At 44.4% G+C, this 27,880-nt stretch overlaps 1 protein-coding gene across 1 annotated transcript in view; it reads left to right on the top strand.

Moving 5' to 3' along the window:
- The first annotated feature begins 20,598 nt into the window (after positions 1 to 20,598).
- The window catches only part of DPP6 (dipeptidyl peptidase like 6), a 1,747,714-nt gene continuing 1,740,432 nt past the window's right edge, over positions 20,599 to 27,880 (top strand). The window contains exon 1 of the mRNA XM_029588457.1: positions 20,599 to 20,756. Within this exon, the coding sequence (XP_029444317.1) occupies positions 20,706 to 20,756 (51 nt within the window). The 5' untranslated portion in view covers positions 20,599 to 20,705. The remainder of the gene's footprint in view (positions 20,757 to 27,880) is intronic.

Genomic DNA, 27,880 nt, shown 5'->3' on the forward strand with positions numbered 1-27,880 from the left:
CAAATAATGCAAATGTGTTTTTTTAAAAATATTTTTGTGCACATACACTCTAATATTTAAAATTCAACAGGCAAGCAGAATCGGTCATTTATTTACATTTATATATTTCTTTAAAGAACCCCTTTGGTTAGGCAGGGGCATACAGTCATGCCACACTGCAGGGCCCAAATAATGATCTGCAGCACCAGAATCCTTATAATTCTCTTCCAGGGTAGCTAATTCAGATACAGACACAATAAGTCTGATTTTCAAAAGCATTTATATGCTTAAAAATGGGTTTTACACATGTAAATGCACTTTACCAGTGTAAATGGGCTTTTGAAAATTGCTACGATATATGCCATTGGAGTGTCCATAGGATTTGCTCACGTAAGTGCACTTTACGCGGGTTAAATGGCTTTTGAAAATTGCTTCACTAGCAGTTAAATTTATACATGTAAATCCTTTAGAAAATTACCTTCAGAGGGGGCAATTTTCAAAAGTTTTCAAAAGTCATTTACCTGTGTCAAGTGACCTTACGTGGGTAAATCCTATGGACAATTCAATGGCACATATCATAGCAATTTTCAAAAGCCCATTTACATGGATAAAGTGTATTTACATGTGTAAACCCCATTATTAAGCATGTAAATGCTTTTTAAAATCAGGCCCTAAATGAACATAGCCATAGACATGCAAGAAGTGTGTCCCACAGTAATCCATAATATTAAGCAAGGCCTGGCTCTGCATTCACTTGGAATAATGATGTGTTTTCCTGTGTGGAATTTTATTTCCCTTTAAGTGACAATTACAGTTAATGGTGGCGAATAGTTAAAGCCGACTATGAGTTGTCTTCCCAAACAAGTTCATATCTGTCATAAAAAGGAAGTCATCATAATGATATTCATATTGCAGAGACAGCTGTTGCTTGCTCATTCCGAGTGATTTCTGAGCATTTGTCCGCAGTGCCTTTGTGTAAGCCCAGTCTCAAATCCGCTGCATGGCGAGTATTATTCAATGCCATTATCCTTACAGTGGAGCAGCTGATTCTGAGAGAAGATGTGTCCCAAGTCCACCTAAGCAACCCTCGTTATTAGCAGCAGCTGCACAGAATTTCAGGAATGAAGGTGATGACTGGTGCTGCTCTTCCTTTTAGTAGATAGAAGGAGAAAGGTGGGGATGATCTCTGCCTTCACTTACATTACAGAGGGTTAACAAGTACCCAAAAAGCAAATATGAGGATTAGTAAAATCCTCAAGATTATAGGTAAATGGAAGAAGTTTCTCAAGTGAAAGCAAGTTCTGAATAAATGACAGTTTTAGTATTGGCCTTGTTTGCACCTAATGTCACTGTAACCTAGATAGACCCTATTGCACTTTTTATTATTGGAAACATTTACAGATTTTTTTTCTATTAAACGGAACAAGAGAGAGAATGTTTGGTCAATTGAAATAATCTGATGCTGAAATAATGTGCGGTCAATGTCATTTCATAATTTATGATGTTTGAAGAGTTTATTATTTTAAGCAGTTTTTATGTTAAAAGTGACTCAAGATTTATTTTTTTTAATGGTATTTGATATGGTGCTATAAGCTTTTATTGGGTCTAGATTGTACTTTATTTAAGAAAACCTTAAATTTAGAAATCTAACTGAGAGGAAGTTCACAAATGAATGACCTGGTTACTCTTATTCTCTGGTTACTTATTCATTCATCCATCTACAGTATGCTTTGTTATTATTTCAACATTAAGGGCCTGATTTTCAAAAGCATTTACATGCTTAAAACTAGGTTTTGTAAGTATAAATGCATTTTACCCCTGTAAGTGGGCTTTTGAAAATTGCTACAGTGCATGCTATTAAATTGACAGTAGGTTTTACATGTGTGAATGCACTTTGCATGTGTAAATGGCTTTTGAAAATTGCTGCAATAGTATGCTACATTCACACACACAAATCCTTTGAAAATTACCTCCTAATTGGTTTCTTCTTTCCAGAACAAAAAGAAAATTGCTAACATATTCTAAAAGAACTTGGTTATCAGAACTAGTACAATTTTTTTTTTTTTGCTTTATAAGGGAAGATTTCTTCTTCATTCTAAAGAAAAGAATGCATCATTTTTTATTTTTACCTATTCTAAGGTTATAATTTTTTGTGTCAGATTTCTACAGTTTTTGCACTGATTATTCTATTTTGCATTTTGAAATAAGTAAATCTTGACTTGGATCTAGTTCAACTCAAATTCACTTTATTATGCAGCTGAACCAATGTTTGAAACCATGCTTATACCAGGAATACTGTGTTCAAGTTTGGAGACCATCCCCCAGAAGGACATAAACAGTTAGAGGTGGTTCAGAGACTTGGGGATCTAGGGATGTATAACTTAGCGCAAGGATTTCTAATCCAGCCCTCAGGACACCCCCAGTCAGTCGACTTTTCAAGATATCTTTAACGAACATGCATGTGCTAGATTTACCTACAATGGAGCAGTGCAGGTACCCTGGAAATCAACTGGTTGGGTGGGTCCATAGGACTGGGTTGAGAACCACTGCCCTAGAGGAAAAGAGAGAGGGGTGAATATGATAGAGACAGTCAAATATCTCTAAAATATAAATAAGGCAAAAAAACTGAAGCTTTTTCAGCAGAAAGGTAGTACTAGGTTATGATATGAAGCTCCAAGGGAATAACATCAAAAAATACACAGAACAGTCTCCCATGGGGAGATGGTGAAGGCAAAAAGAGTAAGAGAATTAAAAAAAAACAAAAAACATGGGATAGACACAGAGGATCCCTAGTTGCAAAAACAGGTGAAGGGCAAGTTAGAGATTCACTGCAGTCTATCCAATGCAACATAAAGTAAACTGAGAAGACTAAATGGGGCTTATAACCCTTATCAGTTTTTATGTTCTTTCTTTCTATAAACTGTTTTATAATTAGATAAAACCTTGCACCCATTAACTCCATCAATATTCTGAATAGCCACTAATTTCTGTCTAGCTTTAACTTGTACTCCAATCTTTAATAATAATAACAACAAACATCAGAAAAATTAATTTAATACAATAAAAAGCAAAGACTATAAGGAGTAATTTCATAATGGCATGCCTAAATTAGGCAGCAAATACAGACATGCATAATTTGCACCAATTTTCAAAGTGGTCTTACATGCATATGTCCGCTTTGAGAATTATCTCACTGTGATGAGCCTTCAAACTGGGCCTTATAGCACTGGAGTATGGCCTTGGAGGGAATCTGGGTGGGAGAAATCCATGACCTTTGTTCTGAGGTTGTGCAGCTGATTAATGATGTCAGTGAATGTTCATAGGAAAAGTTAAAACTTGAGCGATTACTAGATGGTAGGGTGTATAGTAAAAGAACTAATGGGGAGGTTCTGGAGGGAACTTCTTTTGTGTATCTATCGTGTGTCTCTTTAAGAGGAACCTTTAGAGCGAGTATTCTTGGGACTATATAGTGCTGGGTTCAGAGCTTGGCAGGACTCACAGGAGAATGGGGTGCCCCTCCCGAAGGAGAGGTTCTCTGCAGACTCTTCCCCTCTCCCCATGGGGAAAACAACTAAGGGACCTGACCCGGGTCCCTGAGACTGAGGATAGTTAAAGATCCCGCAGTCAGTGGAAAACATGGAGGTGAAGAGGTTTGAGAGGCGAGAGGCCTAGAGGAGGAAGATGGAACCTTTATAGAGTAGGACTGGATACAGAGGTACCTCGTGAGATGAGACGAGAGTGTATTGTATCCAAAGAGTGATATAACTGATGCTAAGGTGAAGGGAGGTGAACTTTGAAAGGACGGTGAATACCATAATGTACTATAGTGAAGAGTGGTGGGACACTTGAATGTTTCTCTTAAACAAAGAGAAAAGAATACATAACTGCTAATTTATTATTTTATATCATTGTCTAGTCAATATCTTGTTTTATTAATTTATCCTAGTATATTTGTGCTCTTTCTTCTGATTATGTATGTTGCTTTGATTGTGAACTACCTGAATACTTCTCTTGCAAGCTGTATATTAAACTCAATAAATAATAATAATAGTTGATAGAAAAACATTGTGTTAATACATTAAAGTTGTTGCTAATGCTGCGCCTTGCTATGAATACTTCTGAACCTCTGCTCAAATCAGTGTCTTTTAATATCCCTTGATATTTTGTATACTCTGACTGCTGTAAACCCTAAAAATAAAAATGATGTGGTTTGAAGATTCACAGAAAAAAAAAAAGCAAGACCATACTTTATCCAAAGGTTTGCATTTCATCAATGCCTGCTAGCAGAAATGAATGAAAATTGGAGAACAGTCAGAGGGAGTTGCAAAGAGGAAACACATATGGTTGGATTTCCCTTTCCAGTTTTGTTATGTGTGCCGACCGCAGGGCCCCACGGTCGGCTGCACTCACCTCCCGCCAAGGCAGCCCCAGGCTCCATGACCATGGCTGGGAGCCAGCTTTGATGCCGCATCGCTCTTTCCTTTCCTGACGCTGCGGCAGCCCTTTCCGGGCCAAGCCGTCTCGCCAACGCTGCACTGTCGCCCTCCTCTCGGGACGGGGGTGTCTCATCCCAAGATTTAAAGGGCCTGTGGCGGGAATCACCTGCGACCATTATTGATGATGTCACAGGTTTCCTCTTACTTAAGGCAAGCTCTGACAGCCAGAGCTCTGACAGCCAGAGCTTGTCTTGGCAACAAGCCCCCTTGCATTCCTGAGCTGTGCTCTGTGCTTTATTACTTCAGTTTCCCTGTATTCCTACGTTCCTGCTGACCTGCGATCCCACCTCCTTACTCCTGACCTCGGATGGACTTTCGGCTCCTGACCCTCTGCATGATTCACTCTTCTAGATTGCTGCTGCTGATGCCACCTGACTACGAGTATCGCCGCCTGCCCTGACCTTCTGCCTGCATCTGACTATGAGTATTACCTCCTGCCTCCGACCTCCGATCCAGACCCAACCTCGTGTGCAACCGCCTGGTTATTTCTTCATGGGATCTTCCATCAGAGGCCCACCTAAGTCCAGCTGGCCCCGGTACCCAAGAGCTCAACCTGCGGGGAACGAGGGCTGGTATTGGCGAAGCTCCTGCTGGCCTTTGCTCCTGGCCTGACTTCACCTGCCGACAGAGGGGATCTGTAGGAGTTTCTCCCACAGGCAGAGCCAATTCCTCCTCGGTCCGAGGGTTCACTCCTCCAACAGGTTGCCAAGGCCATGGACACGGCAGAGGGCTCCGCTCTACAGGCCATTCCAGGGCTGGCACACAAGATCCAAGAGCAACAGCAGTTTCTCGAGGCTCTGGTGGCCTCTGTCAAGCACCTAAATGCTTGTCTAGACTCTTTCACTTCGACGTCAGTATCATCGTTTGGCACGTCTATCCATTCCTCTACGAGCACCACCGAGATACAACAGGGACTCAAACCAATGTCAGGGGCTTATCAACCAATGCTACATGCATTTCTTCCTGCAACCCATGGCATTCCCAGATGACGACACCAAGGTTACTTTCATCCTCTCGCGACTGGAGGGCAAAGCCCTAGCATGGGCCTCCCTGCTCTGGGAATGTACGGACTCCCTCTTGCTGGATTTCCCATGCTTTATTTCTACATTCAAGATGACCTTTGACAACCCAAGGAGAAAGGCCATTACCAGCATGGACCTGCTGCATCCCAAACAAGGGCAGCGCTCGCTTAGTGACTACACGATCGAGTTTCAGACGCTCGTCGCCGAACTTTAATGGCAGGAGGATTGTCTATGCCCTATTTTCTTGGACGGCCTCTCATCCCACCTCAAGGATGAACTTGCCACCCGGGAGCTTCCTGAGAACCTAGAGGGCCTCATTGAGCTCACGGGTCACAATGACCGACATCTCCACGAATGTATCCAGAAGTTTCGGATTCCACACCACTCCATTCCCGAACATCCCTGCTCTCCTCCTACCACCGTGGCTTCAGCACCTGGAGGCCCTTCCACCAGCAGAAACTATGCAATTGGGTTGAGGGTGTTTATTTCCAGAGGAATGTCAACGCAGGAGACAAGCAGGCCTCTGTCTATACTGTGGCACGGCAGCACATCGGTTATCCCGGTGCCCGATCCACCTGGGAAACTTCCCGGCCTAAGGTCTGTTAGGGCCCTGACCTTAAGCCCCATTTTTCCGACCCCCCCAACTGACTCTTCCGGCCACTATCACGTGGGATTCCCGCTTCTTCCCAACTCTGGCTCTGGTGGACTCCAGTGTGGGAGGAAACTTCCTAGTCAAGGACCTCATTACCCTCCTACATATTGTGACCAAAGAAATAGAAACACCCCTGATTATCACCTCCATTCAAGGAGACCTGTTGCCGGGAAGGGTCACTGAAATCACTACTCCAGTCCTTGTGAGGATTGGCACTGTCCAATCCTCACAAGGACTGGAGTAGTGTTCTTCATTCTAACAGATCCATGCACCCCATGATCCTGGGACTAGCCTGGCTATAGCAGCACTCTCCCCAGATTGACTGGGCTACCCTACAGCTCACCAAATAGAGCCGAGTTGTCACCACTCCTGCATGAAGCAGGTGGGGGGGCTGCCTCCGCTGATACCCCTGGCGGCTGCGGCATCTGGAATTCTGGAGCCCTATGCCGACTTCGCTGACGTGTTCTCTAAGAAAAAGGCGGACATCCTTCCACCTCTCTGGAGATTCGACTGACCCATAGATCTACTTCCCGGTACTTTATCCTCCACGGGATAGGGTGTACCCCCTCTCTTTTCCAGAGTCGAAGGCTATGGCAGAGTACATCCAGGAGAATCTGGCTAAAGGGATTCATTTGTCCTTCCTCTTCGCTCACTGGTGTGGGGTTCTTTGTTTCTAAAAAGGATGGCAGTTTATGCCCCTGTATTGACTACCAAGGGCTCAACACCATTACCCGGAACGACAAATATCCATTGCCGCTGATTAATGAACTGTTCAACCGCCTCCAGAGAGCGGCCATCTTCACCAAGTTAGACCTCCGCGGGGCGTATAATCTGGTCCAGATTTGCCCCAATGACATTTGGAAGACGGCCTTCAACACCAGGGATCAGCATTACGAGTATCCTACCCTAGAGCCCAGCCCAAACCAGCACCATCTCTGAGCCAGAGACACCGCTATGGTCGCCCCCTGGGGCCCGTTGGCACTCTGAGGACCTTCATTAGCCTGAGGACCCAGGGCTGTTGACCGGAGGATGGCTGAGAATGGACCCAGTGCCCAGGAACAGTAGCCGGGCAAATCTCGTAATCCCTTCAGCCTATATAGCCCCAGCGGTGTTCCAGCAAATGATGAATGAAATTTTCCGAGACCTCCTGTACTCCAAGGTAGTAGTCTACTTCGCTGACATCCTCATATTTTCGAAGGACCTGTCATCCCACTTTCAAGATGTCAGTCAAGTTCTCCAGCACCTATGAGAAAACCAGCTATATTCTAAATTGGACAAATGTTTGTTTGAACGAGAAAGTCTTCCCTTCTTGGGATATATTATCTCCAAGCAAGGCTTCTCCATGGATCTTTGTAAGCTTCTGAGCATCCACAACTGGCCACAGCCTACTGGACTCCTAGCCCTCCAAAGATTTCTGGGGTTCGCTAACTACTACCCTTATTTCAACGCCAACTACTCCTTCCTCAAGGTTCCTCTCATGTCACTCACACACAAAGGGGCCGACCCTCGGAATTGGTCTCCCACTGCAGTCTTGGCTTTCCGAGCTCTAAAGGAGGCCTTCCTGCAAGCACCTTGCCTCTGTCACCCTGACCCTAGCCGCCCTTTCATTTTGGAGGTAGACGCATCCTCCATAGGAGTCTGAGCCGTCCTGAGCCAGGATTCCTCTAAAGGCACCATACACCCCTGCTCCTTTTTTTCTCATAAATTTTCTTCTGCAGAGAGCAATTATAGCATCGTGAACTCCTAGCCATCAAGCTTGCCCTAGAGGAGTGGCGCCTCTGGCTAGAAGGTGCTCAACACCCATTCACCATATACACAGGCCAAAAAAATTTGGAACATCTCCAACACGCCCAACACCTAAACGCCCGACAGGTGTTAGGGTTAAGCGATGTTTGGGTGGATTCTTGGGTACTGTGGCAGATGATCACGCCCACGGGGAGGAGCCCCATGAGGCGCCACAGTACTGGGCTAAACACAGAAGCACAAACACAGAGTTTAGTTCTTTTATTAAACAGCTTGTAGTGTACCACCAGAGGTGGCAGTAGTGAGGTAGTCTGGAAGTAGCAGTCTCAGGACCCTCGGCAAAGGGGACCCTTCTCACTCGGTTGGTATAGCGAAATTTCGGTGCAGGTTTCCCAGCAAGGTAGTACTGTGGATGAGATAGACTGAGGGTTAGATTACTCACTAGATGGTTGCTGTTGGTATGCGATTCCACCAGGTTGAAGAAGTTAGGTAGCGGCACCGAGGCAGGGTGAGCAGGCCCTCGAGGAGCGAGTACCCGATTCCTGTAAGGCACCTGAAATAAAGCAGAGGGCCCCCAAGGAGCGGTTACCCAGGTTAGCAATACCCCGAAGGGCAAAGAGAGAGCTTCCAGCGGCAGCACGGAAGCGGTAGAGTAGCTTAGAACTGGCCGAAACCAATCCTTTGCTAACTCAACGAGCTAGCAACAGTACAGGCTATATACCCGGATGGCATGACATCAGTAGAGGGGAACGCCCCTGAGGTTCACGCCAATGTTGGAATAAAGATGTGGGTGGCGTGCGCGCGTGCACCCTAGTAAGCCCTTCGGAGGAGCATGGCAGGAGGCAGCACCATAGCCGTTCCGTGGACGCCGGAGAGGTCAGCTTGTAGACACAGCGGCAGACATTTTCCCTAGGGATGCGGGAGGAGCTGTGAACAAGGTGAGGCAAACGGGGCGAAGCCATCTAGCACCGAGGGACGCAACAGCAGGCTCGATGGTCCCTCTTCTGTTCCCGTTTTAATTTCAACTTGAGGTTCCGACCAGCCAATAAGAACACACGAGTCGATGTCTTATCATGCTCGTTTGTACCAGAAGACACCACTGAAGAGCCCCAACACATCATCGACCCAGCATGTATCCATCTGTCCGCTACTATGACTGTTCCTGTGGGGAAGACCATGGTTCCACACAGGGAAGGATTCGGGCCCAAGGAGAATTCTTGGGAGTCAGCCACCAATATCCCTGATATAAAGTTGATCAGACAGTTCCATGCTGCTCACCCCAAGAAACCAAGACCCCTGGGGGGGGGGGGGCTTAGTTTAGGGGGTACTGTTACGCGCACCAACTGCAGGGCCCCAAGGTTGGCTGCACTCACCTCCTGCTGGCCCACCAAGGCAGCCCCAGGCTCCCTGACTGAGGCTGGGAGCTGGCTTTGATGCCACACCACTCCTTCCTTTTCCAACGCTGCGGCAGCCCTCCCTGGGCCGAGGCGTCTTGCCAACGCTGTACTGCCGCCCTCCTCTCAGTCAGAGCTTGCCTTGGCAACAAGTTCCCTTGCATTCCTGAGCTGTACTCTGTGCTTCATTACTTCAGTCTCTCTGCGTGCCCGTGCTCCTGCATTCCCGCCGTACTGCGATCCCGACTCCTCGCTCCTGATCTCGGATGGACATTTGCCTCCTGACCCTCTGCCTGGACCTGACTATACGAGTATCGCTGCCTGCCCTGACCTACTGTCTGGACCTGACTACGAGTATCGCCGCCTGCCCGATCCTCTGCCTGGACCTGACTCTGAGTATCACCGACTGCCTCTGACCTCCGATCTGGACCCGACCTCATGTGCTACTGCCTGGTCATTTCTTCAAGGGATCTTCCACGCAGAGGCCCACCTAAGTCTAGATGGCCCCGGTACCCAAGGGCTCAACCTGAGGGGTAAAGGGCTTGTATTGGCGAAACTCCTGCTGTCCTCTGCTCCCGGCCCAGCCTTTCCTGCTGACGTAGGGGACCTGTGGGAGTTTCACCCACAGGCAGCGCCAACTCCTCCTTGGTCCGAGGGTCCACTCCTCAACAGTTTGGCTTAAAAACAAACCCTGCTTCTGGGCCTGATCCATTACACCATCTACTTGACCATTTATGCTTTACTGAACCCTACTAAGAGACTGGTGCTTGGCTCCTAAACAGGCATCAGACTCCTTTTACATTTTATGTGACCTGTTTGGGGGGGGGGGGGGGAGTGTTATACCACCAAACTTACTCTCACATCTGCTGTTATTTATGCTACTGTTTTTTTGTTTTTTTTGGGGGGGGGGGATTTGTACACATAGGGGCAGATTTTCAAAGGCAGTGGGGCGGATTTTAAGAGCCCTGCTCGCGTAAATCCACCCGGATTTACGCGAGCAGGGCCTTGCGCGCTGGTGCGCCTATTTTACATAGGCCTGCCGGCGAGCGCAGAGCCCCGGGACTCGCGTAAGTCCCGGGGTTTTTCGAGGGGGGCGTGTTGGGGGCGGGGCCGATCGGAGCGGCGTTTTCGAAGCGGGACGCGGCGTTTCGGGGGCGGACCCGGGGGCGTGGTTTCGGCCCGGGGTGGTCCGGGGGCGTGGCCGCACCCTCCGAAACCGCCCCCGGGTTGCATCTAGGCGCGCCAGCGGCCCGCTGGCGCGCGGGGATTTACTTCTCCCTCTGGGAGGCGTAAATCCCCCGACAAAGGTGGGGGGGGTTTAGACAGGGCCGGGGGGGTGGGTTAGGTAGAGGAAGGGAGGGGAAGGTGAGGGGAGGGAATGGAGGTAGGCTGCGCGGCTCGGCGCGCGCTGGCTACACGAAATCGGCAGCCTTGCGCGCGCCGATCCGGGATTTTAGGAGATACGCGCAGCTACGCGCGTATCTGCTAAAATCCAGCGTTCTTTTGTTTGCGCCTGATGCGCCTACAAAAGTACGCGAGGGCGCCCTTTTTTAAAATCTACCCCTATGCGCGTAACCTGAGAAAATCTGCCCCTGCGCGCGCCGAGCCTATTTTGCATAGGCTCGGCGGCGTGCACAAGCCCCGGGACGCGCGTATGTCCCAGGGCTTTGAAAAGGGCTGGAAGGGGTGGGTCTGGGGGCGTGGCGGTGGTCCGGGGGGTCAGAAGGCAGTACTGGGTGAGTATGGGGGCGTGGCGGCGGTTCAGGGGTGGTCCGGGGGCGGGGCTGAATCCCCCAGGTAGGGGGGACGATTTAGTTAGAGCTGGGGGGTGGGTTAGATAGGGGGAGGTGGCCGAAGAAAAGTTCCCTCCGAGGCCGCTCCGATTTTGGAACGGCCTCGGAGGGAACGGGGAAAGCCATCGGGTCTCCCCTCAGTCTCGGCGCACGCAAGGTGCACATGTATGCACCCCCTTGTGTGCGCCGAGCCCGGATCGTATAACAAGCACGCAGCAGCGCACACATGTTATAATCAGGCGTAGATTTTAAGATTTGGCCCATATTGTTCAAAATGCAAAAGCATACACGCAAGTCTACACCCTCTCCCCAAATCTGCCCAGCAAATGCCTCCATTAGTCTGGGTAAATGTATGTATTTACTTGACATATTTATGTAAGTTATCCCATGTATCATGTGGGCAATTTTATAGCAGGTCATTTTTTTCAGGTAAAACACAGTTTTACAGGCTGAAATGCCTTTGAAAAGTACTTCCCTAAGTATTACTATGAGATAATATCAGAAATAATAATTACCATGTACTTGAATGGCTGTAATATGTTTCTGAGAGGCCCATACTGAGTATTCTAGATTTAATTTGCTTCAATTAAACTCCATGTACTCATAAAAAAAAATGGTCAGCGGACTTCAAAATCTTTAAAAAAAAAAAAAAGTGTTTCATTTTTATAATTAATAGTCTTACTTTCCTTTCCTTAGAACATAGCATAAGAAAATGCCATACTGGGTCAGACCAAGGGTCCATCAAGCCCAGCATCCTGTTTCCAACAGAGGCCAATCCAGGCCATAAGAACCTGGCAAGTACCCAAAAACTAAGTCTATTCCATGTAACCATTGCTAATGGCAGTGGCTATTCTCTAAGTGAACTTAATAGCAGGTACTGGACTTCTCCTCCAAGAACTTATCCAATCCTTTTTTAAACACAGCTATACTAACTGCACTAACCACATCCTCTGGCAACAAGCTGCAATCGAAATGATTTGGATATGAAAGCATCCTTTACAAGTCTCTTCTTTTTTGCAGTTTCTCTGTCAACTTTCTGCTCAAATTCCTCTGTTTTAATATTACTGTGAAATGCTGATGTTTTTCTAAATGGATGTGCACACAACATGGGCAGTTTTACTTGTCATCCCAGGATGGAAAAGACCCCAATCACCATATGCTTTAGCTGACTTGTTTGAACCTGACAAAGATGACTCATTTGTCAGGTGTAAAGGCATGTATTTTATTTTCTTTAACTTTATGTGGATACAAAATGGCTGCAGCATAATAGAGCAAACAATTAAACTTTAACATACTAAAATAACACTGCATACTAAAGTCTCAACATTCATTTAAACATTCCTTTTTATACAAACTAGACTCTAATCTTAAGGTGGCCAGCAATCATATCTTCTTCAAAAGCCTCTGCCATCTGCAACATTGCAAATTCAAAAATCTGGCCGTAAATGCCATCGTAACTGTGCTGGTCAAATTTTGCAGTCCACATGTTCTTGGACCCCATCCTATTGAAGTTTAGGGCCACCAAAGCTAGTGCCAATGCTGCTGTATTCCCCAGCCATTGAAGTGGTGAAACTAGTGTTGCCTTCTAATATTACCTCACATTAAGAAGTGGATGATCTCCCTGCTGGGGCCATATTGAGATTCCCCTGACGCTTTCCTGCTTGCTTCACTGCTTCTTGGCATCGCCAGATGTTGGCCACCCCACCACTTATGCTGCAACAAACCTAGTATTCATCCTGGGAACTAACTCGGGTAAGGGTAAGTGGGCAGGAAACTTATGTGATGCTTTGCTGTGGAAAAAGAGTGTGACACTGAATGGCAGAGACTTGTCACCAGCTACCCACTCTAGCCCTGCCCATTTCTTCACTCTCTGCCCTCTCACTTGTAAACCTCTCACTCATCTCGACTCCTTTCTTTGTCCACCCTGGAACTCCATCTACCATCTATGTTGTGCCCTGCTCCCTCATCCCAGTTTGTCACAGGAGCACAAGATGGCGCCGGCCATCTATTGCTCCTATCATGTGACAGGGGCTGACCAATGGCACCGGTAGCCCCTGTGACATAGTAAGGTCAAAGGCTATCGGCACCATTTTGAATACCAGCAGCCGAGGGTGTGAGTGCAGGAGATGGCTCCCAGAACCCCCGCTGGACCACCAGGGAGATTTGGTAAGTCTTGGGGGGGGGTCAGGAGGGTGGGGGGTTTGTTTAAACTCGCTCCTTTAGATGGCCAAATAATTTGGCGAAGATTCGTTGTATTCGTGGGGAATCGCAATATGTTTCGCTTCCCCACAAACACAACAGATATGGCCCTATACGTTGCAGATCCAATACGTAGGAAACAAATGCACACCCCTACTCTCCGTGGCTCTGCCTACTCCTAGGCACATGGCCGTGCCTCTATTTATGATTTAAAGGGTGTGCGGTGGGCAGGGCCCCGTGGCTCCACCTGATGACATCTCCTAGGCGTCTCCTCTTCAGCCCTATAAGAAGGGCCTCTCTTCAGTCTGTGGTTGCCAGCTCTTCGATCCAGGAGATCTCCATGATCCATCTTTACTTCTTCTAGGCACTCTATTCTTTGTGGGAATTCTCTTGTCTTCATCTGTGGTTCTTGATCCTTTGTCTTCATCTTTGTCTGCATGTCCTAGTCTCTCATCGGAACCTGCGTCCTCATCCGTCTCGTCTTCAAGATGTTCCTGTCTTCAGATGCTTCACACTCCGGATGTTCCTAGGTCTGATGTTCCAGCTCCAGAGGTACCTGATATTCCATGCTCCATGTTGCAGACGTCCTCATCTCCAGAGTCCCTGATGTCCAAATGTGCTAGTGGTCCTGGTGCCCTGATGTCCTGGTATCCTGAGGTTCTGGTGTCCTGATATTCCAAGTCCTGATGTTCCTCATCCAGGCGTCCTGATGTACTTTGTCCAAGTCCTGATGTTCTGTGTTCCAGTCCTGGTCCTGATTTCCCCTTTGCCTCCAGCTTGTTGTCCTCCCTCCAGGTTCCTCGTCTATCCATCCATCTGGGCTCAAGGCCTACCCTCACATTTGCAGTGCAAGCCTCCGATAGACCCTTGCATTTAATGTTCCTGAATCCGAATTCCAAGTTCTGAGTCTTGAATCCTGAGTCTTGTATCCTGTTCCCGGTATTCGGAGTTCCGCTGGTTGCAGACTCAGCTTCAGCGTAGTCCGCAACCAGCCACTGGCGGCTGTGTAGGGCACGCCCCGGTGCAGGCCTCTTCTGAATCTTCGTCACGTTGGCTTCAAGTTCCACTATGTCTGGAGCCTGCTTCACCTTTGGCGTGGTCCGTGACCAGCCATGGATGACTGTGTAGGGCGCGCTGCGATACAGCACTCACCCAGAGCTTTCTCCTGAACCTCAACCCTTGCCTGAAATTCCCAAGTATCCTGAATCCTTGCCGGAGACCTCCAAGCATCCTGTGTCTCAATCCACATTTGAGCATCCTGTGTCTCAATCCACGTCTGGGCATCCTGTGTCTCAATCCACATCTGAGCATCTTGTATCTCAATCCACGTTTGAGCATCCTGAATCCTGGTTCTAGTTCTAGTCCTTGACTCGTCCAAGTGTCCAAGTCTCCTATGTCTTGTTTCTGTTCCAGTATCATCGTCTGTCTTCGACCTTTGTCCGTCCCATCGCATCTGCCATTCCCAAGCGGCAGGTCCGAAAGGACTATCAAGTGGCCGGAGGGCTACCCCAGAGACCAACATTGCGTTGCTGGGTCTCATGGTGCTTTCGGGTTCGGCAGAGGTCAGGGCTCATGGTCTTCAGCCTGTCCGCCCGTGCTTGAACCCGTCTTGCCAGCCTCGTTGCTTCTTCGAAGTTCTCTGGGGTCATGCCATGGTCTAAGGGCACATTATCTTCCCGGAAATGGAACCGCTCCCTAGCGCTTCCCCAACACTTTGATGGATGACAATTGCACAGGGCGGGGCTAGCTCTCCATTTATTTGGAGTACAAGGGATATCAGTTGGTCCCACCTCATCCCAGGGTGCCCTTTCCAAATTAGGGCTATCTGATGAGCAGCCATACCCATGTATTCTCCCAACAGAAGTCATTTTGCTCATATGTGGGTCCATTGAACAAACAAGTACCCAATAATGTAGACATGGCGCATTTGTTGGGCGAAACCTGAAAATAAGCACAATGATTTTAGGACAACTGTTTTACAAAATATTCCTCAGGTCTATTACCTAATGGTATTTCCGGGAGTTCCATCTGCCCATGGACATTATGGCTTCAAGGGAGATGGGATAGTAGCTCCACTGATTCTGAATGAATGGGAGGTATAGCCTCATGCCTCTATACTGATTGACTTCAAGTCTATTTGTTAGATCCCTAGAAAACTGGAAATGAGGCAAAGAGCCCATCCTCATGAACATGACAGGCAAAGCTGAGCAGTCAACAGAAATTGGAACTGCCTAAGCATTGCCTTCTTTACTTGCCCATCACTGTGAGAACTTCCTTCAACCTTTGTATTTTTCTTGTGGCAGCCTGGAAAACTTTGCTTGGATGTTTAACTCAATACCAAATAAGTTAATGGCTGATATGCGGCCCTCTTTGGGCTAAGGGGATGCTGAAATCATCCACTATCCTTGGGAAGACTGACAGGAGAAAATCACATTCTGGAACATCCTTCCCACTCAATAGGAAGTCATCCAGGTAGTGCACCAAGTTCTCAAAATATGCACAGGAGATCGAGCAACCCATTGAGATGCACTTATAGAAACAGAAAAGTCCTTTGAATTGGAAACCCAATAGACTGAATGATTCAAGGTGGACTGTAGAAAACGGAAGCAGGACTCAATTGCCACTTTAGCCAGGTGTATATGTGTTGCCGAAGTTTTGTATAATTGCAATGGACTAGTCAAGGAATGCATATTGTACTGTGCACAAGAGTGGGTCAATTGAAAGACTAGGAGAGATTGTGAATGAGCTAAAACTTGTTGGTTCTTTCATAAGGATCACCCATAGGGAAAATATGATTCTTTTAAATGGGAGGACATCAAAAGGGTCCCCTATCCTCTCCAGTACAAGCTCTAGATTGATCTATATTGCCACTGATTTGTGCTGCAGCAAAAACATCGAGTTACAGACTTTGTTCAAATGCGGGATGGGGTCACTCTTGCATCGGAAATAGAGTCCTTGCATGAAATCATGAATGATTTATTCTGACTGATCCTTCAACCATGAGCTCATTGCTCATGGTTGAAGGGTGGATGCTAACCCTGTCATTGGATCGCTGAGCCTGGCCTGACTGCTGTGTTTGCCTTCTAGGTACTCTACATTGTGTAGCCGGGTGTGTTGCTCTGCAATTTGAGCATGTTTGATGGAATTTACAGACAGGCCGATACAGTAAAATCCGCAGGAGAGCCAGCGCTCCGAGGCGAGCGCCCGCTCTCCCAACGCGCGCACAGGCCACTCTCCTGTGTGCGCGATTTAAAATGCAAATGAGGGCCCACAGTAAAAAGAGGCGCTGGGGATACCAGTGCGTCCCTAGCGCCTCTTTTTTGACAGGCGCGACGGCTGTCAGTGGGTTTGACAGTCGACGCTCAATTTTGCCGGCGTCGGTTCTCAAACCCGCTGACAGCCACAGGTTCAGAAAACAGATGCCGGCATAATTGAGCGTCCGTCTTCCGACCCGTGGGCCGCGGTCTGATTTAAATTTTTTTTTAAAATGTATTAATTTATTAATTTTTTGATTTTGGGGCCTCCGACTTAATATCGCTATGATATTAAGTCGGAGGGTGTACAGATAAGCATTTTTTTCTGCTTTTCTGTACACTTCCCTGGCGCCAGAAGAAATTAACGCCAGCTTTTGGGCAGGCGTTAATTTTTGAAAGTAAAAGGTGTGGCTTCGCTGCACATTTTGCTTTCTGGATCGCGCGGGAATAACTAATAGGGCCATCAACATGCATTTCATGTTGCGGGCACTATTAGTTTTGGGGGGTTGGCCGCACGTTTTTGATGCGCTATTACCCCTTACTGTATAAGGGATAATAGCGCATGTATAAGGGGTAAAGCTAGCGCATCGAAAACGCGTAGCCAAACCTGGGCAGTATCGGCCCGAGAGTGATCATATGCACTGGCCAGCATTGAATGGTCTATACATATCGCACCTCTTACCTGTCACACTTGAGCTTCTGTCTCTGAAACTATTAGTGAGATTGGGTAGCCTATCTCAGGTGAACGGCCTATATATTCTCATGTTATTTAACCAGAGTTCGAGCACCCTATGCCTTGCCTTCAGCAAATTGTGCTGTTTTCCACCATGCTTTTCTTGAACTTAAAGTCATAGTTTTGTCATGCCCAACCCCCACAGCAAGCACTCACATAATACTGTCCAAATATCTAATTAAATAAGGCATCTGCTATAGTCTACTTAGCACACCCATAAAGATATGAAAAACGGACACCCAATTATTTATCGTTATCAATAATTTTGGCTTCTTCTGTTCTCTCCCATCCCTTCCTTGTCTCTTGCATCACTGCTCGCCTTTCCTGATCTTTGATAAGCAATGAAAAGATGTTGATGTTCTCACTCTTCTAGATTTTCTTTTTTAATTTACTTGCTATCCCATATGCTAATGAACTGACACCACATAGGATGTTCTCATTTGCATGCCCACTTGAGTTTGCCACCAAGGTGGATGTCCTGGGAGCTAGTGCTATGTTCTCTTGATCTGAAATGATACCCTGAATCTTTTAACTACAGCAGCCCCCACTGATGAACTCTAAGCCTTAGACTTCTTTTTTTTTTTTTTTTACATCATTAAGGGCGTTGTATATGACATTTGCCAAGGCCAGCTCTTTGTCACTAGCATCAGAGTCAAACTTTGATTCTGAGGAGACGTTCCCTGTAGACAGGTTAGTCTCTAGTAACTTCCCTGATCCTGAACGCTGGCTGATAGCTCCAAGTTTGAGCATGCTCCATTTGTTCTTACTGTTGGTTTGCACATGCATGATGGCTGGGGCCATTAGGCTGTTAATGCTATGCACTATGTCAGCCATGCCGTCCCATGCCTCTGTGTCTGTTGCCTCAGGTCCATCATTAGTATATTGAGTTTCCACTGTTCCTCTCCATTGCTGCTGATGCCACTGTGAGTTGCTGATGTTGTTATCGTAGTAGGTTTGTGATTTTTGTGCACTTGGGTCTTCCTTCTCACAGCACTGGGCTTGTCAGTTTTGTTCTTCTCCACTCTCATTCTCATCTTGGCTTTAGTGACTGATGTCATCGCCTACTTCTTGGGAGCCTTTCTGGAATAGATACTGCCGAGACAGAAATAACTTATTAGACTTGATTAAGCTATTGACCTTGAACCATCTTCCCTTTTCAGCAGCCATATAGCTTATCTGTTAACTACAGATTATGTATTTCGTTTTATTTTATTCTATTTCTTTTTTTAATATATCAGTCCAAAGCCCCTTCAGCACTCGCTCCTAATAGCCAGCAATATCCTATTCCTATGTTCAAGTCAAACTGCAACTTATTTTTGCTTATTAGCCCTTTTAATTATATATTGAAATTATTCATTTATTATTTAATTTTACTGGCAGCAGCGACAATCCCTAAGGAAAAGGGGGATGAGGGAGCTACCCTGGCCTTAAAATCCTAAACCCTCCCCTTTTGAGGGCATCCAGTCACTGAAGCGCCCAATGACATCACCATGCAGCCCTGATATGGCCATGGATTGGCAGCCATTTTGCCAAATGGTGGAGAAGAAAGAGGACCAGAGGCACATGATGGCATGCTACTGACTCTCCTCCAGCCTGCTGCCAAGGTACCATGATGAGATACCTCCTCTGTCTTCTTAGAGCCAGTGAGTTCCTCCTTTTTACCCCTACAGCACTCAGGAGTGGGTGCTTCAGCAATGGAGGGCCAAGCAGAGAGAGTTGGGGGCAGGGCCTCAGAACCCCATTACCGCAGCACCTGCTCATCACTCGGGGTTGGTGTTGGTGGGGGCAGCAGTTGCCCCCTTACTGTGACACCCATGATTTATCCCTCTCCTCCAGTTGACTCTCAGATCAGCAAATTCTTACACAACTGTACAACCATGACAAACTGACACTGACCACCGATTCGAATTTGGAATGTATATATGACCACATCTTTATTATAACAATAACAACTTAACCTAAACTCACTATTATCAGGGTCATTACTACCATCTGCCCTACCCCCAACTGTTCTCACTGTCCCAGACATAGGTCCCATGCTGAGCAATGGGGCCTAACCTGCCCCAGGATGGCATCTCTTTCAAGCCCACTGTGAATCACCAGGTCTTACTTGTCAATTGTGGAGCCGGACACCACCCTGCTCATACTCTGTGGCTCTGTACAGTCAGAGTTTCATAGCATGGTGGTCTGCAGAAAACACTCTATCTTGCCCTCCCAGAGGCTCAGACACCTGTCAAAAGTAAGCCTTCACCCCGTGAAAGTACATATGCGTGCTTCTGAGTGGTACAGACGCACCCACCAATTGGCTCAGCCCAATACTTTAAAAAATATATATATATTTCTTTGAATGCAGGAAAACTGCTAAGCAAGGCCTTGCACAGGTCGTTTAAAAATAAAGCCATACCCATGCTGGATAAAATGAACACCACTCAAAGATAAATGAAAGCTGCATCTGATCCGCAAGAAATAACATTTCAAGTTGTTCTGAAAATTTCTGAGCTCTGAGAAATAGTCAGGAATGATTGACTGATTAAACAAAAAATTAGAAACCAGTAATTTTTTTCCCCTGAAAATAACATGAAATAAATGGAGAAAAAATATTTTTTTTACTACTGCTGTACCAAATCATAGAGATCAATATGTAAGTTGAATATTTGTCATATTTCAATTTTCCCCACAGCATTTAATATAAAAAAGTAGTTTAAATAATCTGAAATACCATAGAATGATGCCGCATGCGTATTTTTGTTTAATAGTTCATTACATTATGTTAAAATTAAGAAATACATGTTTAAGCATTCTACTCTCATAGACATTAAGGAACAGAGGCCACAATGGTACATCTGATTAAACACAATATTATATACAGTCTGAAAGTGCTACCTGTCCATCATTTTTTTTTTTTTTTAGATCGCTACATTTGTATAATTTTATTTAAACTAGCCTCGCTGCCACTAGCATTAAAAAAAAAAAAAAAGAGAGAAAAGAAATGCCCCCACCCTCTCCATCCGCGCGCGCACACACACACACACTTTAAGGTTGCTATGGGAACACTGTTGGGGGAGGCTTGAATTGGTGTCCTCGAGATGAGTCGTCACTCGTACCGGAGCCCCAAAGAGGGAGGTGTGTGGGGAGCAATGCATCAAGGCTCTTTTCAAGAGCTTCCCCAAAGTTACAGCTGCAAAACCTCAGAGGGGGAGGCGAGAGAGACGACAGCACAGCTCTTTTCAAGAGCCCACTGGAAGGTGGTGATTTAAAGGAGCCCGTCAGAGGGGGGAATGGGAGGGTCGACGAGTCACAGATTTTTCGAGAGCCGCCTTAAAGTTAGAGCTGCAAATGAAATGAGGAGCAGGGATACCCCTACTCACGCATGGAATAGTAACAACTCTCGGTGCGGAAGCAGGTTGGCAATTGTACATAGCTCTCAATAAAAAGGCAACATGAAGGAAAAGCCAATGATTAAAACTGCTAAAATGCAAGGACATGTGATGGTAAGTGGCTGCCAGTTGGGCGGCAGAGTCTTTGGCTTGCAACTGTGAAAAAGAAAAAAAAAAAGACCTCTTTAATCTGGACATTTGTGTTTCCGACGTCAGCTGTCTGCGAAGGAAAACTACTAATGCATCGCCGAGCTCCTTCGGAAGCAAATAACTTGTTCCGTGCTTTTCTGGATACACCAGAAACACAAAAAAAAGGGGGGGCTCTGAATGTGGGAAGCATGCTTCTGCTGATTTATGGGCAAGGAGGGAGGGGTCAGATTTTGTCAGGGGTGTCGGGGGCTTTTTAGGATCAGACTGGCAGGAAGATTACCTGCAGTTTGGAGGGTTACACAGCCTTTTTATTCTCTAGTTGAGGACTGTCTGGGTAGAATATTTTCCCCGTATCATCCAGCAATAAACTGCATAGGCGTGAAGTACATTCTCCTCTGAATAGCAGCAAATGATTGCTCTAGAGTTAGAGGATGGTGTGCAGGTTTACAGGAAGGCAGTTAAAAAATTGTTGCTCCGTCCGATGACTCTGGTAAACGACGGGCACTAGTTTATTAGTTTTATGATGCCTCATGAATGAATCGATCTGTGATGTTTTCTCTCTCTCTGTTTCTTTATTTAGCCTGGGAGGTTTCACCTGGGGACTGTTGGTTGCCATTTTGTTTAGATGAAAATGTTTCTGTTGGTGATTTGCTCCTGGTTTGAGGTGCACTGTTTCTTCCTGGCATGACATATTGTGCCCGACCTGCTTGATCCTCCTGGGGCAGTAGCTTAAACTAAACTTAGTCACGTGAGCTTATTGCTTGTGATCAGACAGCATGTTTCAGAGCTACTAGTTCCAGGCAATTGCAGATGATCTGCATTAACAAAAAAAAAAACTTGTAAAAGTATGCAAATCTAGAAAAGCCTGCTGACAGAAGGAAACAAAGTTAATGTTCGCAACATAGGTTGTATTCTAAAAAAAAACGTACTAAAGCCTTTTTTTCCCCAAGATGCCACTTCACATGCACGTTTGTCTTCTGCTGTGCAAACTAAGTAATGGAAAACATTCCAGGTACTACTCAGTGGTTGTCAGAAACACTTTCCTACATGATGACTTGCTTTTGTGCTATGAATGTAAGATTGTTGTTTTTATTGCAATAATTTCTGTTTTTCAAAGCAAGGGTTAAAAGTGAAGGATTATTTTGAAAATCAACACATGAAAACTAGGACAAGTTTTTAATAAGTTAAAACTAGAAACCTTTTTGAAGTGATTAATTGGTCTTGGGAAGATTATTTCTCAGTATATGTACTAGGATGACATCAGTTTACATTCAGGTGGAAGCATTTCACTTTCAAAATATGTAAAAGTCAGAAATAAAAATCAAAAGAAATTCTTAACTTACACTCAAAACCAAGATTAATTACGATATATGTAAAGGAATAATATTTCAACTTGAAAATTCTTGGTATTTGGATAAATATATTTTTTTCAACTTTCCAAAGGTAAAATTATATTGCACTTTTGTCATTATATCAGTAGCATCAGCAAGAAAAGAAATGAAAAATGCTCTGAAGCATGTTTTGAGTCATTTGAGTCATTATAGATACCTGTATCACGATATATTACGATATGTTGAGTTATAATACGTTAGTTCTGGTTAAGACCTGTTACGATAAGTTAAATTATACGCTTTGATAAGTTACATGTACTATATGTTCAAGTTATAACACATTCCATATTCAATTCCCTTCACTGTTCTATGTAACGCTCCTTAGCAAATTTTTTAGTTATATTGTAAACCGGTGTGATTTGTACTCGTACAGGAACTTCGGTATAGAAAAATTAAAAATAAATAAATAAATTAAACAAATAAGCATATTTACAAAAACCACTAAATAATAAGTTGAGAGAAAATGAATAAATTGTATTTTTGAAGCTCTTATTTTATTGAAAGGTCAGGAGGTGTTACTCCTCAATTAAGATACTATTCATTCAGTGATTTATTATCCCTATAATGTGATGTAGGCTTGTAAGTGAGGTTCAGTTATTGAAATATACTAATTTCATGTGCCCTCCAGTCATCCCTAAAATAATATTAGAATGGTTAGATTATTTTTAAGACCTCTACAGGTTGTGAAAATTATATTTGCAATAGTTCTTAAGGCTCAGTTTTGTCATCTGCTGAGAGCTCTTCTAGGAGGTTTGGTGACTGCATGTATTATGAACTGATTGATCTGCTTAATGAATCTTTTTTAGTGCTGTCCTTCCTAGAAAAAGATCTCTTCAAAAATGATTTTTTTGTCTGCTGTTGTCAGAGTTGAGCTCTCTCTCTAGCAAATGAAATTGAAAATATATTGTTGCACTGATTATGGTAATTGAGGCCTAGATTTTGTTTTAGAGGTATCTTAGTTCACTTTATAATTCCTCCACTGCTAGGCTGGTCTTTGTCATGCCTTATTATATTTGCATATAATTTCTTCAACTTTCTCTGTTTAACCATTTTTTTTGTGTTTTCAACAAGTTTTCTAAGGAGATTTGGCTATTAATTTATATCCATTTTTAGTTGGCTTGATGCTCTGCTCAAACGAGAAGAATCCGCTATGCTTCAGAAACTAGAATAGACAAGGCTGGAAAAACCCTAGGTGCCAGGTTACCAGGGCACCTACAATTTGCTGATATGGAAGAGTTACTCCTGTGGATGGGCTTTGGCTGACAGGAGTAGTCACAGCAGTTACTGGGCCAGATGAATCTCACCACTGCTGGTAGAGAGGGTAGAGAAGAGCAGCTGGAGGGAGGGGAGAAGAGTTGGAAGAAGCTGCAAGAAGGGAGATGCTGGAGGAAGGGGGGAGGTGGAAGAGCAGCTAGAGGAAAGAAAGAAGAGGAGAGCAAGGGGAGAAGAAAGTCGAAAGTAGGAAAAAAAAGAAAAAGCAATGAGTAAAAAAAAAAGAGTAAAATAATTAGGAAAACAGAGCAAAAAAGAGCAAACAATAAAAGAAAAGTTAAGTAATTTTATTCCCTAGCTCCTAAAAATTCTTAGCCAGCATCAGGGTTTTCTAAATATTTTTCTACCCCTGTGAGAGGACTGAAAGGGCATGCCTCTTACTGTGCAGTGTGATTGGACTACTTGGAAGAGCAACTGAGATGCAGTGGGAGAAGAGGGGGAATAATCTGTTTGAGCATAAAATCTTATTTGGTAAACTCCATTATGTAAGCATTCTGCGACTTGAAGTACTGTGCACAAAAGACAGGAAACAAATGCCTAAATGCCTTGAGAAAAAAGGAAAATAGATGCAATATTAATTTAGGTGTGAGTAGAGTTGAAAATAAAAAATAAACAGAATAATATTTTTGAAGAATGGCTTGTATGTTCAGAACTGTAGAGATACTTCCTCCTGAAGTGCTCCTCATGCAAGAGATAGCAGTTAGCCTGCTTTTTTAACTTACTGGTTGTGCAACTGAGATAATGTCTTTTAAAAAATAAAAAATAAAAGGTGAGGTGGGAGGGGGTTTTGGGAAAGATTGGCCCCAGATGACTAACTGCATCTTCTGGTATCCCTCTCGCTTTCTAGCAGTGCAGTATTGGCACAGGGGGTTAGTAGCACAGGGGATGCTAGCAAGGACAGGACTGGTAAGTTGCGTGGAGGATCAGTAGTTGCAACCCTAAAAACCTTGGTGGGCCTATTGGATGGGCCCATTTGTGTCTTTTTCTACTGTATCATTTACTATTACTATATCTACAATTGGCAGGTTTCTAGCTGCACAATAATAACTTTTAAAAAAGAGCAGCCAACTGCTGTGAATATGAAGTGCCTCTTTTTCAAGGCAGCTAATTACTCCATCAGGCAGTGGTATTCCCCTTGGTTGGACAATAGGTTGCAAACTCAGGCAGATTGTGAATTAACATGCTGTGAAGAGATCTCACTGTCGCTGCAGGGAGCATTTCTTTTTGTGCTTCAGAAAGTGATGTCCTCATGTCCTTACTTCTCAAGGTATGCTGACATCCCTGGCCCGCTTCCACATCACAGCACTGGTACCCTGTTTTTCAGGTTCACTAGTATTTTTATATTGCACTTGAGCCTGTAACTTGCAGTCCTAGACATAAGTATGGTGAACTTTTAATTTTCAGTTTGAGCATTCCTCTCTGAGAAATAGTAGAAGAAGATGATTGTAGAGGAATTGAGCTCCTTTCAATAACAGGCTGTTTCTGTCCTGTTTTTTAATTGATTGATTCGATATACCGTTGTTCGGTAAAAACATCACAACGGTTTACATTGTTATAAGATTAAAAGCATAGGATCCATGAGAAGTAAAATAAGGAGAATAAAAATAAGATAGATAAAATTGTTACAAAAAGACAAAGGGCATAAGAGGTAATAAATACATCATTTTAATAAAATGCGGTAAAAATGTAAAGTACATGCGTTGTTATAACTCATCAATAGTAAATAAGGTAATAAGAACATAAGAAAACATAAGGTCAGATAAATAGTAAGATATCACATAAAAGAATAAAAGTAAAATGGAAGTGCAATGCATAAGGAGCTGCTTTGATTATGTAGTGTCCTGATATGCCTTCATAAAAAGCCAGGTTTTCAGTGAAGGCAGTTGCAAACCACTTGTAGGGATGTTGTACTAACCCCTTGCAACAAATGCCTTGTTTCTGTGAGAGTAAGTAGGTAAATATAAGTCTCTTAAGGCTGATTTATTAAGGCTTTTCTTCCTGCTCTATGTGAATGGAGAAAAACCCCCCAAAGCTTAGTATATCAGTCATTCCCATGTGAGTATGAAAAACGAATCAAAAACACTCATAGGTGTAATTTAGGGGAGGTGGCAGGGTGTGTAGCATGGGCAGCAAACCACTTTGACTGTGTTCCTTAGTTAATGGCAAAACAGCTTATGACTGCAAACGGCGGAATTCAGATCCTATGTTAAATTAAAATATAGAAAGAGCGAACCTCTTCTAGGCTATAGTAAGGCCAAGGGAAAATGGTGGCCAGTGCTAGAGTAGTGTTGGCAGCGGTAATTGAGGAGCATGGGTGGGACAAATGGTTCTTCTTATCCGCTGACATAAATTACATTACTAAACTCCACCTATATTTCTGGAAATGGGAATTACATGTTTTCCTAGTGTCGCAGCATTGTAGAGTCATACATTATTATTATTTGTGGAAAATAAAACCCCACTTGGGATTCAGTCAAGGCATTATTTAGTTCCTAAGTTCTCCATCTTGTGGAATATTTGGAGGAAATGCTAGCCATAAAAAATAAATTCAGGTCTTGTGCACTGGTGCAGAATGTGTTATTTTTAACAGTTCTATGTCAAAATGTCCTTCAATGTCAAATGGCTGTCATTTGAGAGAGGAAAATAATTGTATTGAAAATTTAGTTAAAGCAAATGATAAATATATTTAGGATTTGCTGCTTTTTTTTATTTTTAGTTTATGACCTGTGAAAAGTACAAGAGAAGTATATGCCATACCAGTGCAATCTAAATAGCTATGTATGCAGGAGATTTATGAGCCAGCAAAGATATTTTATTTAAGATACTGCTTATGAAAGAGGGAAGGTTATCTCTGGTCTGTATTATAGGACTCAGGTTTATAGGCAGGGTTTTTAGACTTTTAAACTCTTGGGTCAAGGTGTGTTCTGATCGTTGTAAATTCACTCTAGTGGAAGGAAATGGATTCAGAAATCTGTTCAGGTTCTGTAGGATATATAATCAAATTACTTCTCTGTTGGACTTAAGATTAAGGGTTGTTCTGAGAAGTTTCATCTGTCCACCTCTGCTGTTTGGTATAGGGCTCTGTCCAGTAACATGCTGTAGTGTAATGCCTAAGGCACCCAATTAGACTTCAATCCTTCAAAGAAGTCCTTGATTACACCTGTATATAATTCGGTTGTATAGTGCCTTGGGCTAGTGTGCCATATCAGTGCCTAAATAAGTATTTACCTGATGATGGCATAGAATGATGGGAGGAGGATAGGAGGCAGGAGAGTGGCTTAACTAGGCGATCCGCTCTTCTAGCTGAAGGGTATAATTCCTCACATGTAGCCAGAAGTCTGCAGCTTCCAATACTGAGGTTTCCACTTGGGGCAGTAGGGCAGATGGCTACAGCAAGCTCTCACAATATTTGTTTTAATTCAAGTGTCTAGTATTAATGATAAAATAAGAATTATAGGAAAACAGTCCTATGAAAGTTACACATCCATAACAGTGATGTGAGGAACGCCATACTGTAATTGCTACTCAAAGGAAGTCCTATCATGTTATGAGAGAGGCAAAAAGTTCATATTAATTCAGTCTACAGAGTCAAGGTCTGATGGTATTCAGCTCAATATTCTTGCAGACATTTGAACAAAGCAGAGGAATGTTGTGTCCTATCACACGTACTTTGTCACCAGCAGAAGACAGTAGTGAGTCGTTTTATCAAAATCGTTGGGTACAAGTAGAGGTAAAGAGGGGAAAAACCTGAATTTTTCATGGGGAAAATCAGGCTGGGAAAAATGGAAATGTTGATGCAAACATGCATAAAACTGCTCTTGAATATCAAAATAATTGGTGTACATATGGCTTTGCAGCATTACTAAACATTTGCTAGGCCTCAGGAGAATTTAGCATTTTGGGGAATCCTTCCCCCTAGCTTCTGAATTTCCCCTTTTTTTGGGATGAGCTCAGAGAGATATATTCTTTTTGAGCGTCCAGAGCACGTCTTAGGTTGGAGTTTGGAGAGGAGGGATTCTTTTGGAGGTGGTGGACTCGCAGTTTATCGGTAGATTTTTGAGGATTTGTGAGTTGACTGAACAAGCTGGGGTTTTTGATCAGTTTCCTAACAGTTTACTTCTATCACTTTTACCACTAGGGTCCTGAGTATGTCTTTCTCTCCTCATTGCTTACTCATTCTCTCCATCTTTCTCTTATCAGCTTATATTTCTGTTCAGTTTATGGGCAACTCATCTCACTTCTCTGTAGCTTTTTTTTTTTTTTTTTTCACCTTTCAGCTCTCTCACTTGTAAGCAACATAAGGGTATCCTGTAGCCTGTGCGTTACAGCCCGCTTCCTTCCCCCCCCCCTTCTCTCTCTCCCTGTCTCCCTGGGGAGGGGCAGTGCTGCCGCAAATTACCATTTATTTCCCTTATATGTGATCAG

The sequence above is a fragment of the Rhinatrema bivittatum genome, chromosome 2 (genome assembly GCF_901001135.1).
Source record: "Rhinatrema bivittatum chromosome 2, aRhiBiv1.1, whole genome shotgun sequence".
Classification (NCBI taxonomy): Eukaryota; Metazoa; Chordata; class Amphibia; order Gymnophiona; family Rhinatrematidae; genus Rhinatrema; species Rhinatrema bivittatum.